General features: G+C 39.2%; 1 protein-coding gene across 2 annotated transcripts in view; it reads right to left on the bottom strand.

The window, feature by feature from the left end:
- Positions 1–18,580, bottom strand: part of RBM27 (RNA binding motif protein 27) — an 86,908-nt gene that overhangs the window by 57,062 nt on the left and 11,266 nt on the right. For both annotated transcript variants that reach the window (XM_021939834.2, XM_031666521.1), the window contains exons 2-6: positions 13,917–14,035; positions 9,549–9,673; positions 3,710–3,801; positions 2,861–3,054; positions 1,740–2,000 (exon numbers count right to left, since the gene is read on the bottom strand). In XM_021939834.2, the coding sequence (XP_021795526.2) occupies positions 1,740–2,000; positions 2,861–3,054; positions 3,710–3,801; positions 9,549–9,673; positions 13,917–14,035 (791 nt within the window). The remainder of the gene's footprint in view (positions 1–1,739; positions 2,001–2,860; positions 3,055–3,709; positions 3,802–9,548; positions 9,674–13,916; positions 14,036–18,580) is intronic.

Here is an 18,580-nt window from a genome sequence, read left to right as displayed (position 1 = left end):
AGATCACGGCACTGCACTCCGGCCTGTTGACAGAGCAACACTCCATCTCAAAAAAAAAAAGAGAAAAAACAGAATACTAAAAAGCCTAAATAAATATTGAGGAAGCTCTTTATGTTTTAACATAGGATGAATGCCAGGAAATACTGCTAAATGAAAAAACATTATGCAAAGTATGAGTAGTATACTAGTATTGTTAAAAATGTGGGGAAAATATGTGTATGTATTTGCTTACGTACATATGCACAGACTATGTTTGGAAAGATAAACAACAAATTGATAACATTACGTTGGCCTTGGGAAGGAGTACTCTGTGGCTGAGAGATTAGGGCGAGAATGAGGTAATTCTTGAATTATAATTTGACTCTATTTCCTACTTTAAAATAAGTAAAATGTAAAAACATATGCATTCTATATTTATAGAAAAAAAGTATGATGTCTGTGACTTGCCTGAAATAATACAGGCCACAGAAGTGAGTGGGAGTATACATTAAAACAACATTCCCCATGAGTTGGTGCCTATTTAAATGATGTAACAGATACGCTGGGGTTAAGCATACCATTTTGTCAGCGTTTATGAATATATAAATACTTCCATAATAAAAATTTAAAAGAAATACACACATACCAATTCATTCATTCAAATGGAAAGTTGGCAAATCAAACTTGTAAATAACTTCTACAAATTCCCAGCACCAAACACTACTCAAAAAAATGATAATTCCTGGCTAGGCATGGTGGCTTACATCTGTAATCCCAGCACTTTGGGAGGCTGAGGCAGGTGGATCACCTGAGGTCAGGAGTTCCAGACAAGCCTGATCAATATGGTGGAACCCTGTCTCTACTAATACAAAAATCAGCCGAGCATGGTGGCTCATGCCTGTAATCCCAGCTACTTGGGAGGCTGAGGCAGGAAAATCGCTTGAACTTGGGAGGCAGAGGCTGCAGTGAGCCAAGATTGTGCCACTGCGCACTAGCCTGGGGGACAGAGCAAGTCTGTCTCCAAAAATAAATAAATAAATAAAATTTTTTAAAATTACAATTACTAGCATCTACGAAATTTTATGGTATACTACGGTATACAGTGTTTGAAGTAAAAATGAGAACAAGAAAACAAACAAACAAAAATCTAAAAAAGGGTAAAATTTAAATATTCTCTCAATGAGAGCCAAACCATTAAATCAAACAAGTAAATAAGCATATGGCAAAAGAGATTCTCCTCCCCATTCATTCCTTTTAACAAAATTTGGACTACAGGCACGGCACAGTGGCTCACACCTATAATCCCAGCACACTGGGAGGCTGAGGCGGGCAGATCACCTGAGGTCAGGAATTCGAGATCAGCCTGACAAAAATGGTGAAACCCTGTCTCTACTAAAAACACAAAAGTTAGCCAGGCATGGTGGCACACGCCTGTGTGTGACTTGCTGGAAATAATACAAGCCAGTGAAGTGAGTAGGAATACAGATTAAACAACATTCCCCATGGGTTGGTACCTACTTGAGAGGCTACTTGGGAGGCTGAGGCAGGAGAATCACTTGAACCCAGGAGATGGAGGTTGCAGTGAGCCAAGATCAAGCCACTGCACTCCATCCTGGGCGACAGAGCGAGTCTCTGTCTCAAAATAAATAAATAAAATAAAATAAAATAAACTGGACTATAACTAAAAGATATGCAATATATGCAACGTTTGCTTTGCTAGTACTTTTGGGCACAATATGAGAAAAGGTGTTGATTTTTACCATCATAATCTCTGCATCGCCTCTTTGGTGGTAGGTTTCGACCAAAAGAATTGGAAGAGCTATGATTGTTATAGTAATTAGACCAACTCTCAGTTGTGTTTTCAGAGTGGTGAGCAGGTGCGATCACTGTAACAGTGCTGGGAATAGACTGTGCCCCAGAGGAATACTGCTCAGAAGAGTTTGGAGGTGGTGCAGACACAGGTACATAGGAACTCTCCAAGTCATTCCTTTCGCTCTTAAATTTTGATCTTTCCCTGTGCTCTGTTTGGAGACAAAATTAAAAACAGAAAACAAAGAGATCAGATATTTCATGTTCTTAAACTATGCTTATTTTCTCACATAGAAAACATGAGAATGTTGGGTGCAGCACACCAACATGGCACATGTATACATATGTAACAAACCTGCACGTTGTGCACATGTACCCTAAACTTAAAGTATAATAATAAAAAAAAAAGAAAACATGAGAATGTTGAATTAAACTTATCTAGCTATCCACATTTCGCACTGCTCTCTTTATTAATATATCCTAAAAGTGAGGACATCAACATGTGACATATCTTGGGCAAGAACTTATACAAAATCATCTTTTATAGTATCAACATTAGTCACACTTAAAAAAACAGTCAGCTTCTCCACAGATATTTAATAAGAAGGTTATCTAAGAACTGACTTCCAAACTTGTATCTCAGAAAATGAGTGGCTGGGATCCCAATAATCTACTTATTTTATCTTTTTAATTTTATCAACTTCAAGCACCCTTCCTGCATATCAATTACTTTTAGAAAACCAAATGAACAAAAAAGAAAAGCAGGCAACCCTCTCCCTCACATGATAGCTTTATTGATTAAAGGACATTTGTATCCATTAAACAAAATGAGTTAAGTCTAGACATGTACAATACTTGAACAGCTCCTTTTTAATCAAACTCCCTTGATTCCATCCCCAGAATAGAGCCCTGTTTTCTAACAAAATGAATATTGAGTTTCTTGAGACAATTCCAGTTTTTACATTGCTTAGACATATTAAAGGTACATCTTTCTTAAGAGAATTTCTTGCACCCTTGTGATAGAGACAGATAAACAACTACAGAGTTTTTAGGGGGACACTCATCTACTCACCAACATTCCTATTTGGATCCCGGTCTTTGCTGCGCCCCCTACTTCGGCTTCTACTACGACTCAGGCCTCGGCTCTTACTCCGACTCTTACTCCTGCCTCTTCTCCAGTCATACTTCTCACGGTACAATTCATTCCGCTCATAGTACCGGTCATAGTCTCTCCACTTCCCGTCTTCTCTTTTTTTCTCACGTGTCCTACAATATACAGATATAAAAGCCATATGCAGGCGATAGAAACCAAGTCTGCAAACAAATCTATAGTATAATACTACTCTTGAGTCATAATATCTACGCTTTTTTAGAAAGTTGCAAAACTACCACATAATTCCTCTAATCAAATATATACAGAGAAAAAAAAATCCCTCCTGCAATTATGGGTGGGGAGAAATGAAAAAAAGAGATGAATCCAAAGTATGGGGAGAGATGAGCAGAGGAAAACAGAAAATTTGAACTAGAAAAGAAAAAAGGCTCAAAACAATGTGTTCCTAAACAAAGACCAATTTTTGATGTTAGGTTGATGATTCAATATACAAGTTGTACTACTTGTCATAAAAAATGCCATGGATGATTTTAATACTGAGCACCCCTAACCAAATGGAACATTTCATTAATATTCTCTAAGGGGACTGCTCCCACCCCTGAGCTCTTGGGGAAAACACATAATAATGACTGTTTATAAAAGGAACAGAAAGTAAAACAAAGAAAAAAAACAGAAAGAATGAAAGCAAGAAAGGTAACATCTTTCTTTAATGAGTTTACAGAGAGGAGTTAGTATATATATTAAAAATCCCTTGCAAGGCAACTAAAAAGTGAGTCATCAGTATCTTCCTAATTAAAGATAAACACAAACCTTCGTTCACTAGATTCTGAACGAGTCTTCTGGGGACTAGGATACTTCTTTTTTCTGCCATCTCGTTCTTCCTCTGCTGGCTCCTGAAATACCTATATGAAAATATTGATTAGAAATAAGAGTAGGGCCAGGCACGGTGGCTCACACCTGTAATCCCAACACTTTAGGAGGTCCAGGTGGGAAGACTACTTGAGGCCAGGAGATTGAGACCAGCCTGAAAAACACAGCGAGACTCCATCTCTACTAAAAATAATAAATAAAATAAGTTAGCTGGGCATGGTGGCATGCACCTGTAGTTCCAGCTATTCAGGAGGCTGATATGGGAGGACTGCTTGAACCCAGAAGTTGGAGGCTGCATTAAGCCATGATCACACCACTGCGCCACAGGCTGGGCAAGAGAGTGAGACCCTTCTCAAAAACAAACAAAAAAAAGAAATAAGAATGGTCCCTCTTGGTTGGGCACAGTGATTCACACCTAATAATTCCAACACTTTGGGTGGCTGGGCAGGCGGATCACTTGAGGTCAGGAGTTCCAGACGAGCACGGCCAACATGGTGAAACCCCATCTCTACTAAAAATACAAAAATTAGCCAGGCGTGGTGGCATGCACCTGTAGTCCCAGCTACTCGGGGGGCTGAGACAGCAGAATCATTTGAACCCAGGAGGTGGAGGTCGCAGTGAGCCAAAATTGCACCACTGCACTCCAGCCTGGGCAACAGAGCGAGAATCTGTCTCCAAAAAAAAAAAAAAAAAAGGATAGTCCCTCTATAAATTATGAAATATGTCCATCTACCTGATAATATTTCTGGCGCAAGAGAGGGCACAAGTAAATACACTGAAAAAATAAAGTCAAATCATACCCAAAAGAGTTAGGCAACAGCAGAAATAAAAAAGATGCTCAGATTACTTCAACAAGCAGTAGGTTAATTTTTTAATGTTAAAGTAGGGAAAGGTAGTGTAGGAAAAGAATAAATAATTCATTCTTCAAATTAAAATAAAACAGCAAATCTCCAAGTACCATATAGTAAAATGGTTATGTTTTCCTCATTATGAAATACATATACATATATAATTAATTTTAGTAGCTCTTCAGATTTTTTTCATAGGAAATGTTTTAGGAAAAAATGGTTAAATTAATGAATGCTATAAAACTAAGTAATTCATGTAAACTATGGAAAAATTGTATAGGAACTAATGGAAATATTAAGGTTTTCTCTCAAAGCCTAACAGTCAAAATTGACCAGAAATACAAAGAGAACAGTAATTTTTTTTTTAATTTAATTTAATTTTTTTTTTGAGACCAAGTGTCAGTCTGTTGCCCAGGTTGGAGTGCAGTGGCGCCATCTCGGCTCACTGCAACCTCTGCCTCCCAGAAAACCAGTGATTTTTATTATTGTACTTGAACAAGTTTATCTCAAACCAAATATACAGTCTTTACTAGAGAAAGGTGAAATAAAGTAATTTGCAAGAGTTAAACAAATGCCCATCTATGGAGAATCTCACTGACAAATACACAAATCGGGAAGTGAGTGAATGGACTTAGGAGATAATTTAATAAAATTCAGGCAACATAAAATGGCAGCCACAATATGGCAACCATATGGCAGCAAAATCACTACACAGTCACTAGACTACATTTAAAAATCATTCTCTATCCTAATTCACAGGAAATACAGAGGATGTATTATTCCACTGGGATGCAAACAGCAAAATCCAGACAGTAAAAACTCTACAGGACAAATGATTGAATTTCTTCACAAAATAAAATTTAAGGAAAAAGATGAGATAAAGAAAAGAGGAATGAAGGCAGTGTGCTTCATTAATCATGGCACATGTCTATCACGTTGTTTTTCCAGAAGCAGGATGAGTTGGTGCCAATGATCCAAATTCTTTTACCCTGGTGATCAATAGTCTAACCAGAAAACCAGTAATGGAACCCAATATAGCCAAAGACCAAGGAAGAAAGTTAAAATGGGTAATCCCTAGATTTGCTTCTCTATACCCTGTTAGAGCAACTAAGCACAGACCAGAAAAAGACAATTAACCAAAGATGTGTGCCACCTCAGACTCCTTTCCTACTCTATTATCTAACAGAAATACTATAAACAATTATGTTTATGCACTCTTAAATGAACTATAATTTATTTCAGTAATTGCAATTAAGTTATGTATAAAACTCAGAAAATGAGAAGTGCCAAAAGTTGTCATTTGGGGTAGCTCTACACAGAAACTGGTATTATCCATTTTTCACAATTCTCAAAATTGTATCTACAAAGACACAAATAAGATAGTATAACGGTTTTGTTTTGTTTTTTAACTGTTCTTTCAAAACTCAAGATAGGCTGGGTGCGGTGGCTCACAACTGTAATCCCAGCACCTTGGGAGGCCAAGGCAGGTGAATCACCTGAGGTCAGGTGTTCAAGACCAGCCTGGCCAACATGGTGAAACTCCGTCTCTACTAAAAATACAAAAAAATTAGCCGGGAGTGGTGGTAGACACCTGTAATCCCAGCTACTTGGGAGGCTGAGGCAAGAGAATTGCATGAATCCAGGAGGTGGAGGTGGCAGTGAGCCGAGACTGCACCATTGCACTCCAGCCTGGTCAACAAGAATGAAACTCCATCTCAAAAAAATAAATCAATAAACTCAAGATAATGCAAATTTTCTCTTATATTCAAATCAGCTGCCTCTCAAACAGATACATCTATACCACTGAAATTCAATGACTGTAAAAAACGTCACAAAAAATTTTAACTTATAAAAAACATAATCTATACCATAGACCAAAAATTATATACTATAATGTACCAACGAAAAATTTCTGTGAAAGTTCTCAAGAAAGATTTCTTCCAGCCCTGGCGGAGTGGCTCATGCCTATAATCCCAGCACTTTGGGAGGCCGAGGCAAGCAGGTCACTTGAGGTCAGGAGTTTAAGATCAGCCTGGCCAACTTGGTGAAACCCCATCTCTACTAAAAAAAACAAACAACACACACGCATGCGCGCGCGCACACACACACACACACACACACACACACACATAAATTAGGCAGGAGTGGTGGCAGGGCCTATCATCCCAGCTACCCAGGAGGCTGAAGCAGAATAATTGCCTGAACCTGGAAGGTAGAGGTTGCAATGGGCCGAGATCACAACACCGCACTCCACCCTGGGCGACAGAATGAGATTCTGTCTAAAAAAAAAAAACCAAAAGGTAGCCAGGCACGGTGGCTCACCCCTGTAATCCCAGCACTTTGGGAGGCCGAGGCAGGTGGATCACGAGGTCAGGAGTTCAAGACCAGCCTGGTCAGTATGGTGAAACTCTGTCTCTACTAAAAATACAAAAATTAGCCAGGCATGGTGGCACATGCCTGTAATCCCAGCTACTTGGGAGGCTGAGGCAGGAGAATCGCTTGAACCCAGGAGGTGGAAGCTGCAGTGAGCTGAGACGGCACCACTGCACTCTAACCTTGGGCGATGGAGCGAGACTGTCTCAAAAAAAAAAAAAAAAACCAGAAAGGTTTCTTCCTATTTCCAGTACTTGAAGACACATTAAACAAGCCTCTCCAATTTTGAGAGAACTTGATGAGATAATTACAGGGCATGATATTAAAAAAAAAAAAAAACAGACAGCATTCTCAGTTGATCTTAATTAAATATAGCCACGTTTTTTTCTTTTAATGTTGGATCAGGTCAATCAGCCTAGCATTTAAAAATGAATTGGAAATAACTAAACGATACCTAATCCTTAGAATCAATCCTGAAAATGGAGAGGAAAAGAACATGCTATAAAAAAGAAACACTTGGGACCAGGTGCAGTGGCTCATGCCTGTACTCCCAGCACTTTGGGAGGCCAAGGCAGAAGGATTGCTTAAGCTCAGGAGTTCAAGACGAGCCTTGGCAACATAGTGAAACTCTGTCTCTTTAACAACAACAACAAACTTTTTTAAACGGAAATAAAAAAAGGACATTGCCTGGTAAATTGATAAAACTGAATACAGATAATACATTAAAATACTATACGGATGTTAAATTTACTGAACTTGATCACAGTATCATAAGTTACCTAAGAGAATATTACTTATTTGTAGGAAATATACATTGAAGTACTCTACTTAGGGGTGAAAAGACATGAAGTATGTGACTTACTACTCAAATGACTAAGAAAAAACTCATACGGATATTTAAAGAGAGCAGATGGGGCAAAGTTTCAGTAAATATATCTAGAACACCTATAAACCCAGAGCTTTGGGAGGCAGAGGTGGGAGTTTGAGACCAACCTGGGCAACATAAGGAGACTCCATCTCTACCAAAAAAAAAAAAGTTTATCTAGATAGATGTCATATGGGTGTTTTGGATACTATTCTTGTAATTTTTTTTTTTTTTTTTTCTGAGGCAGAGTTTTGCTCTTGTTGCCCAGGCTGGAGTGCAACAGCATAATCTCGGCTCACTGCAACCTCTGCCGCCCCAGTTCAAGTGATTCTCCTGCCTCAGCCTCCCAAGTAACTGGGATTACAGACGCCTGCCACCATGCCCAACTAATATTTTGTATTTTTAGTAGAGGCAGGGCTTCCCATGTTGGCCAGGCTGATCTCAAACTTCTGACCTCAGGTGATTTGCCCACCTAGGCCTGCCAAAGCACTGGGATTACAGGCATGAGCCACCATACCCGGCCTCTTGTAATTTTTATTTAAGTTTAAAATTATTTCTAAATTAAAAATTCATTTTACCTTCAGAATAAATGTAATAAAAAAAATTAGGAAATATTTCTGCATGATAACCAACATTTATGTGCCAGGCACTGGACTAGAAACCATATATATACACACATATAATCTCACCTAATCCTCCATAGGTACTACTCTGATCCTCATTTTACTGATATCAGAGTGAGACAGAGAAGTGAACTTGTAGAGTTGTTATTATAACTCACACAACCCGATTCCAGAATCCACATTTTTCTATGCTATATTGTCTGTATATAAAAGGAAGTACAAAGAACTCTGTAAAATTTCCTTCTTGGCTCAAACAATTAGGTTACCATCTATAACCATGTTTTTACACTTCAATATTATAAAAACATTTCTAAAGTCCTCTTTCCAATATTGACACTGATGTTCACAATTAAATTAACTATTTTTTAAAACTCTATATAATAAAAAAGTGTAACTGGTTTCTCCATACACATGAAAATGTGTTACCTAATGATTTCTCTTGAGGATTTGTTAACAGTTCACTTTCAGTCAATCTCTCTATATTTAACCAAGTTTTCTTTTTCTAAAAGTCACTAGATAAGATTTCTCTGACTTCCTCAATATTGCTAAAATATTTCTTGGATCTCTTTTTTTTTTTTTTTTTTTTTTGAGACGGAGTCTCACGCTGTCGCCCAGGCTGGAGTGCAGTGGCGCGATCTCGGCTCACTGCAAGCTCCGCCTCCTGGGTTAACGCCATTCTCCTGCCTCAGCCTCCTGAGTAGCTGGGACTACAGGCGCCCGCCACCGCGCCCGGCTAATTTTTTGTATTTTTAGTAGAGACAGGGTTTCACTGTGGTCTCGATCTCCTGACCTTGTGATCCGCCCGCCTCGGCCTCCCAAAGTGCTGGGATTACAGGCGTGAGCCACCGCGCCCGGCCATTATTTCTTGGATCTCTAAACAAGCTATCTGAAACTTTTCCAACTCTTCAGTCCAAGCAACTACGAAATCCTGATGAATAATCTGTACCATGCCTAAAATCCAGAAACTTGAATCAATACGCAATTACTTTTAAAAGGCTCAACTTCCAACTAAGGATACTGGTGACAGAATCTAAGAGGCCCCCAAGAGCAGGAAAAAAAATTTGCATTACCTCTTCTTTAATGTCTTCTTTTTCTTGGACTAGTGGTTTTGGCTCAGGCTTAACTGGTTCCAAAGGTGGAAGGTAGTTCTTAGTATAGAGACTTTCGAATAGTTTGTCCACAAAACCTGAAGTTTCTAAGGAGAAGAAATAACATTTACATATTGTGCAAACAAAAAACAAAAATTTGACAACACATTGTCAGCAAAGCTTAGGAAAACAGGGCATCTTGCACACTGCTGGTAGGACTAAAAATGAGTCCTACCTTATGGAAGAGAATCCCACTTCCAGGTTTTAAAATCCTTCTGACCTACTTGCAAAATAATATATAAGATTATTTGTTGGAGTATGTAATAGCAAAAGATCGGACACAACTCAAATTTCCATGAATAAGAGACTAGTTAAATAAACTATGGGATATCTATACAATAGAGTACACGACAGCTATAAAAAGAAAGAATACTAATAATACCTGATCTCGAAGATATAAGAGTATACATTTATATGTGTTTCTATCCATCTGCATAAAGAAACTGAAATAAAATAAAAACTGACAAAATTGTGTACTGTAGGTGGGAACGCGGTGGACGTAAAACAGTAGAAGACTTTTACGGTATACCTCTTATTGTTGGATTAAAGGCACTGCCAACTCAAAAAACTTAACTGAAAATTGTTTTAAATCAGTTAAATATTTATTGATATGAAAATGATACAAAACTAACTTTTTGTGTTTTACTTAAAGGGTGCTCTGTTTGAAACTTTCTCAGACAACTGAATGGGAGAACCAGATGAATTTACTAAAAGTATTAATGTCAAATATTTATACTGCCTTTTTTTTTTTTGAGACAGAGTCTTGCTCTGTTGCTCAGGCTGGAGTGCAGTGGTGCAATCTCAGCTTCAATCCTCCTGAGTTCAAGTGATTCTCCTGCCTCAGTCTCCTGAGTAGGTAGGATTACAGGCATGTGCCACCACGCCCGGCTAATTTTTGTATTTTTAGTGGAGACGGGGTTTTACCATGTTGGCCAAGCTGGTCTCGAACTCCTGACCTCAGGTGATCTGCCTGCCTTGGCCTCCCAAAGTGCTGGGATTACAGGCATGAGCCACCACGTCTGGCCTATGCCTTATTAAAACCAAATCTAATTAACTTTGATTGGTCCTACCCTAAGAACAGCTAAAGAGCATATTAAAAGCACAACACAAACTCTGCTTACATTTCAATTATTACATCTTTTACATAAAACCTATTTCTAAAATGTTACCTTTTCTATAGAAAAGTATCTTCTTATAAATTTCTTTATACTACTGATTTGTGTAGTAAGCATTTTTCCATGATTATAAAACTGTTAGCTCTCATTAACTATTACATATAAACTTAAGATAATCAGACCCTTCAAAGCCTCTATAATAAGAATACTTTCACTTATAATTATTTTTTAAAACAATTTATAACACGTTATTATCTTTTGTAATCTGAAAGACACATAGCTCAATTTGTAAAAAGCAAAGACAAACATCTACTATTAAACAATATTCTCTGGGAAACCAAAGTTTGGAAAAAATTAAAAATAAAAAATAAAAACAATATTCAAGGTACACTATTAAATTTTTAAAACATTATATATCATTATAAAAGAGTATGCTCACTTAATACTATTTTAAGAAACAATATAAACATAATTCTACAGTTGCACTGTCCAATATAGTAGCCACTAGTCACATGTAGCTCTTTAAATTTGAGTTTAAATTAATTAAAATTAAATTTAAAAATCAATTTCTGGTCAGACGCAGTGGCTCATGCCTGTAATCCCAACATTTTGGGAGGCCAAGGCGGGTGGATCACTTGAGGCCAGGAGTTTGAGACCAGTGTGGCCAACATGGTGAAACTCTGTCTACTAAAAATACAAAAATTAGCCAGGTGTGGTGGCGCGTGCCTGTAACTCCAGCTACTCAAGAGGCTGAGGCAGGAGAACTGCTTGAGCGCAAGAGGTAGAGGTTTCAGTGAGCTGAAATTGCAGCACTGCACTCCAGCCTGGGCAACAAGAGCGAAACTCTGTCTCAAAAAAAAAAAAAAAAAAAAAATCAATTTCTCTGGCCTATTAACCAGATTATCAAATGCTCAATAGCCACATGTGGCTAATGGCTACTGAAATGGAAAGTACAGATGTAGACCATATGCACAAAGTTCTATTGGACAGTGCTAGTCTAGAAAGACATATACAAGCTGATAACAGTGATATAAATTTATCTCTGGTGGCAAATTTATGGTTACTTATTTTCTTATCCTTTTAAAAATGTAGTGTGTAGTTCCTTCTCATACATATTACTTATGTAATTTTTTAAAATTACTAAAATCCTTTCTAACTTTTTTTGAGATGGAGTCTTGCTCTGTCACCCAGGCCTCCCAAGTAGCTGGGACTACAGGCAACCATCACCACTCCTGGCTAATTTTTCTGTATTTTTTTTAGTAAAGATGGGGTTTCACCATGTTAGCCAGGATGGTCTCGATCTCCTGACCTCGTGATCTGCCCGCCTCAGCCTCCCAAAGCGCTGGGATTACAGGCATAAGCCACGGCGCCCGGCTAATCCTTTCTAACTTTTTATAACAAAGAATTCTTAGACGTCTAAACATTAATTTGGCCTTTTACCCCAAATATCTTTACCATGTTTTGCTTTCTCTTTTATCATGGTTCTGCATTTCACAAGATTCATCTTTAACGTAAATTAAGTAATGTAAATTAACACATTTAGAAAAGAAAACATCTGTACTGGGGAGGAAATTAAATAGTTGTTATACTGGGAAGAAATTCTGTCAGTATTGTTTTGTTTCTAAAAAAAGAGCTGTAAAATGCATGAAAAAATATGTAATCCTATGTTTTAGATTGAGAAGCCATACTTACTTTTCTCTTTCACAGTAAATACTTATTTTAAATGATATCTTCTCATCACCAATAGCTAAATCAACTGATAAACATATATATATATATATATATATATTTTTTTTTTTTTTTTTTTTGAGTCGGAGTCTCGTTCAGTTGCCCAAGCTGGAGTGCAGTGGCGCGATCTCAGCTCACTGCAACCTCCGCCTCCTGGGTTCAAGCAATTCTCCTGCCTCAGCCTCCCGAGTAGCTGAGACTACAGGCATGCACCACCACGCCCTGCAAATTTCTGTATTTTTAGTAGAGACAGGGTTTCACCATGCTGGCCAGGATGGTCTCAATCTCTTGACCTCATGATCCGCCCGCCTGGGCCTCCCAAAGTGCTGGGATTACAGGCGTGAGTCACCACGCCTGGCCCATTCAACAATATTTACTGAACATCTTCCATGTACCAAGTACTGTAGGTTCCAAGTCTCCACTCTCAACCAAATGAAAGGCAAACAAAGGGCAGAGAGACAGATAAACAGGGAAATAAACCTATGACAGGTGGTGACAAGTGCCATGAAAACAACAAAACAGGAGTCAGGCACAGGGGCTCATGCCTTGTAATCCCAGCACTTTGGGATGCCAAGGTGGGGCAGCTGCTTGAGGCAAGAAGTTCAAGGATCAAACTGGGCAACAAAGTGAGACCCCAACACTACAAAAATAAAAATACACAGATATAAAAATAAATAAATAAAAAAGTAATAAAACAGGGTTGGAAGGAGGAGAGTGGATGGAGGCATGGAGTATACTATACTACACTGTATGTAGAGCACTCAGGGGAAACTGCTTTGAGAAGATGACATTTGAAGAGACCAGAAAGAAGTGAGGGAAGAATCCATGTTTCAGGCAAGGGTAAAACGAGTTCAAAGGGCCTGAGTTGGGAACATGTTTGCCATAATTCAAAAAATAGGTGGTAAATGTGGCTAGAGTGGAACAAGTGAGGGGGAATGATAGGAGATAAGGTCAGAGGCAACAGGGGAAACCTTGAGGAAGATCTGTAGACCATGGAAACGGATTTGGTAAGATGAAAAGTTAAAGGCACAAAGAGAAGAGGATCATGCACATCTCTTCTTGGATATTAAGAAGCCCCATCCAAGGGGGGGAAAAAAACTGATGAGCTCATCATCTTAATGAAAAGCAAGAATAAGCAGCTTCATTATCCTTAAACTGTTATTCCTCAATCATCAAGTAGGCTCCATCAAAAGCTGCAAAAGACCTAATCATCTAAAAAGCATTAGAGCTGCCATTGCCTTAATAGAGGAAAGCAGCAAAGAAGAAAAGGGAAAAAACCAGTTCTAACAAAACATGATAAATAATTAAGTATGAATGGGTATATTCAAGTATTCAAAGGACTCTGACTACTTTCTTTCCTATCAAGCTTATATCTCCAAGACTTTTCAGGGAGTTTTAAATTTAAAATCTTTACTTCAATACTTGATTGAAGGCCCATAATAATTACCTTTTTGTAAAAAGACATCAAGTTGATCAGCACAAAAGGCTTTTAATTCTTTCTCAGGTTTGTCCTTCTTGACCAGTGCTACAACATAGTTGGCTAAGGCTGAAGGATCAGCATCACATCTAGTTAGACAAAGAGAAAACAAAAATTTTAAAAAACACTTTTTTTTCAAACAGTTGTGTCATTAATGAAGTAACCCTTATTTTGGAAAATGAGAGATCAAAACTATTCTAAAAACTGACCACAAACACAGGCAACTTTTATAATAAACATATACATACTGCGAGATTTTCCTTTTGCATTTATTTCTACAAAATGACTAGTATGTCTTCTATTTTTGAGGTTCTAATTATACCAAGGATCTTGGGTGAACCCGAGCTCTACATTTATTTGTTCTCTCATTGATAATAGGGAAAGAGTGGCAACTGATCCCTAAGTTGCTGTTTGGCTCCCAGCTATAGAAGCACTGTCAGTAACACCTTCAGGAACTATCTGTTCCAGGTGATTGATGAGCAAAAGGAAGGGAAGTGATGGAAAAATTTTCTCCTCTCCTCAAGACACCTCTCCTGACACCACAGGCACCAGTATCTAAAAATGGCTATCAGCCCTTTGGCTAATCTCAATGAGTATCTTAAAGATCTTTTTAAAAAATAAGAACATGAAAAGAATGGCATTTAAATATTATTGGCAAATGCTTTAGCAGCTATAAGAAAGAAAGATCTAGGAGTTAGAAACAGAAAGGAAAAGAGAAGTGGTGAAAGGACAGCAGAGATAACCTTTATCTACTTCACATTTTTTCTAGTAAGTAATCCAACACTGACACTCAAAATCATCTCCTATTCCAGGATAGCTCATAATCCTTGGGTTGTCAACTCCTGATGGATAGTAATCTGTCTGAATCAAGGTTTTATGTACATCACATGAAACTAGAAGTTTTCTTGTTGTAAACATATATATACACACACAAATATAAAATATTCTAGACTTTCTGATGAATACATAATTAACACATATCCTTCACAGTATGGTTATGGAGGTAAAATGAAAACATTCAGGCTGGGTGCAATGGCTCAGGCCTGTAATCCCAACATTCTGAGAGGCTGAGGCAGGAGAATCACTTGAGCCCAGGAGTCCAAGACCAGCCTGGGCAACATGGCAAAACCCTGTTGCTACAGGAAATACAAAAATTAGCCAGGTGTGGTGGTGCACGCCTGTAATTCCAGCTACTGTGGAGGCTGAGGTGGGAGGATGCTTGAGGCTGGGAGGCAGAGATTGCAGTCAGCTGATATCACACCACTGCACTCCAGCCTGGGTGACAGAATGAGACCCTGTCTCAAAGAAACAAAAAACAAACAAAAAATTCAGAATAACAGTAAGTAAAACTATTACGCAAGCAAAGTGATTATATAACCTAAAAAACACTATTCAAATCTAACTAATCTTGCTCTATAATTCTCGGGCCTTCACTGCCAGCCAGAAAGTTAAAAGATTTCAGCTCACTTGGGAGGCTGAGGCAAGAGGACACCTTGAGCCCACGAGTTGGAGGTTGCAGCAAGCCATGATCACGCCACTGCACTCCAGCCTAGGCAACAGAGTGAGATCTTGTCTCCAAAAAAAAAGAGGCTTCAGCTCAAGAATATCAATCACGTTTCCAATAACTTTGTGAGATTAGTAAACAAAATAAAAATCAAGCACCAGTACTTTTACTTCCTTCTAGTTTTTATACTTAAAGTTCGTAATTCAGTAACACAGGTTTTTTTGTTGTCACTATTAACATTGTCATGGGAAAGGCTGGTTCTTTAAACATTCATGTGCCTGGCCGGGTGCAGTGGCTCATGTCTGTAATCCTAGCACTTTGGGAGGCCGAGGCAGGTGGATCACCTGAGGTCAGGAGTTCAAGACCAGCCTGGCCAACATGGTGAAACCCTGTCTCTACTAAAAACACAAAAATTAGCCAGGCAAGGTGGTGGGCACCTGTAATCTCAGCTACTCGGGAGGCTGAGGCAGAAGAATCACTTGAACCCAGGAGGCAGAGGTTGCAGTGAGCTGAGATCATGCCATTGCATTCCAGCCTGGGCTACAGAGCGAGACTCCATCTCTAAATACATAAATAAATAGACAGACAGACAGATAGATAGACAGATAGTCAGTCAAGGCTGGGCATGGTGGCTCATACCCGTAATCCCAACACTTTGGGAGGCCAAGGCAGACTGCTTAAGTCCAGGAGTTCAAGAACAGCTTGGGCAATATAGCAAGACCCAGTCTCTACAAATAATATAAAAATTAGCCAGGCATGGTGGCACATGCCTGTAGTCCCAGCTACTCAGGAAGCTGAGGCAGGAGGATAGACTGAGCCTAGGAGGTCCAGGCTATAATGAGCCATGATCACACCACTGCCCTCCAGCCTGGGATACACAGTGAGACCGTGTCTCAAAAAATAAAAAATTAAAGAAAGTAAAGATTTTTCTTAAGTAAAAAATAAGTTACATTTTGGAGAATTATGAACAGATAACCTTAGTAAGTCCAACTGCTAAATTCTAAAATTTATATATATATACGTGTGCCTGTGTGTGTATATATATATATACAGAGAGAGAGAGAGAGTGTGAGAGAATGTGTGTAAACTTGAATTTGCTAAGAGAATAGATCTTTTTTTTGAGACAGAGTCTTGCCTGTGGCCCAGGCTGGAGTGCAGTGGCTCAATCTCAGCTCATTGCAACCTCCACCTCCCGGGTTCACGCCATTCTCCTGCCTCAGCCTCCTGAGTAGCTGGGACTACAGGTGCCCACCACCACGCCCAGATAGTTTTTCGTATTTTTTAGTAGAGATGGGGCTTCACCGTGTTAACCAGGATGGTCTCGATCTCCTGACCTCGTGATCCGTCCGCCTCGGCCTCCCAAAGCGCTGGGATTACAGGCATGAGCCACTGTGCCTGGCCTAAGAGAGCAGATCTTAGGTGTTCTCGCCACACAAAAAAAGATAGCTATATGAGATGATTATGTTAATTAGCTTTTGATATATATGCACATTTCAGCATTTGTATGTATATCAAAACATCACACCTTAAATGCATACAATTTTTATTAATAAAATTTTAAATTAAAAACAAAAATAGTGAACATATAGCCTTTCTATCTTCAAAAAATATTATGGTCCAGTGTGGTGGCTCACGCCCATAATTCCACACTTCGGGAGGCCAAGTGTGGGGATCGCTTGAGTCCAGGAGTTTCAGACTATGGCGAAACCCATTTCTACAAAAAATTAACCAGGTATGGTGACATGCGCCTGTGGTCCCAGCTACCCAGGAGGCCGTGGTGGGAGAATCACGTGAGCCCAAGAGGCAGAGTGTGCAGTGAGCCAAGATTGTGCCACTGCATTCCAGCATGGGCAACAGAGCAAGACTGTCTCAAAAATAAAAATAAAATAAAAATTACACATGCCAGCAGGGCGCAGTGGCTCACCCCTGCAGTCCCAGCGCTTTGGAAGGCCGAGACAGGAGGATCAAGAGGTCAGGAGTTCAAGACCAGCCTTACCAAAATGGTGAAACCCCATCTCTACTAAAAACACAAAAATTAGCCAGGCGTGGTGGTATGCGCCTGTAATCCCAGCTACTCGGGAGACTGAGGCAGGAGAATCACTTGAACCCGGGAGGCAGAGGTTGCAGTGAACAGAGATCACGCCGCTGCACTCCAACCTGGGTGACAGAGCGAGACTGTCTCAAAAAAAAAAAAAAAAAAAAAAAATACACATACCACGCTTACCCTGATTATTCTATAAACACCTTAAAAAACAGATGTGTAGTCCAACTTAATTTCACCCCTGAGAACAGTAAGAAATTTTTGATCAGTGTAATTCTAGTCAACACTCATATGGAGGAGAGAAGGGGAAAAAATTATATTTCCACCTTTATGTAGAAAGTTTAGTTCTTGGATAAGGATAGTCTAACACAGAAGAGAAAGACTTAGAAAAATAAATAAGAATGGCACAAAATGGTAATGTTATTTTCTCTGGTGTTATAGGAATCTTCAAGGAGTCTAATGATTTGATAGATTTAGTGCTGGGTATGGATAATAAGGTTTCTACATGTGAAGAATGGGCAAAACATTCAGATATTGGATAACTGAAATGGGTTTAAGAAACCCAGATAATGGCTGGGTGCAGTGGCTCATGCTTGTAATTCCAGCAGTTTGGGAGGCTGAGGCAGGAGGATCACCTGAGGTCAGGAGTTCGAGATCAGCCTGGCCAACATCGTGAAGCCCCGTGTCTACTAAAAATACAGAAATTAGCCAGGTGTGGTGACATGCACCTGTAATCCCAGCTACTTGGGAGGCTGAGGCCGGAGAACTGCTTGAGCCTGGGAGGCGGAGGTTGCAGTGAGCCGAGATCATGCCACTGCACTCCAGCCTGACCGATAGAGCGCAACTCAAGTCTCAAAAAAAAAAAAAAAGAAAAAAGAAGAAGAAAAGAAAATAAACCCAGATATATTTTACATATATTTAGTATTCAGACTCTTAAAAACACACATTTTGATACGATAGTTTTAAAAATCAACATGAGGCCGGGCGCGGTGGCTCAAGCCTGTAATCCCAGCACTTTGGGAGGCCGAGATGGGCGGATCACAAGGTCAGGAGATCAAGACCATCCTGGCTAACACGGTGAAACCCCGT

This window comes from Papio anubis, chromosome 5 (assembly GCF_008728515.1).
Source record: "Papio anubis isolate 15944 chromosome 5, Panubis1.0, whole genome shotgun sequence".
Classification (NCBI taxonomy): domain Eukaryota; kingdom Metazoa; phylum Chordata; class Mammalia; order Primates; family Cercopithecidae; genus Papio; species Papio anubis.
Note: the sequence above shows the minus strand (reverse complement) of the source record. Positions and strands in the feature narration are given on the sequence as shown.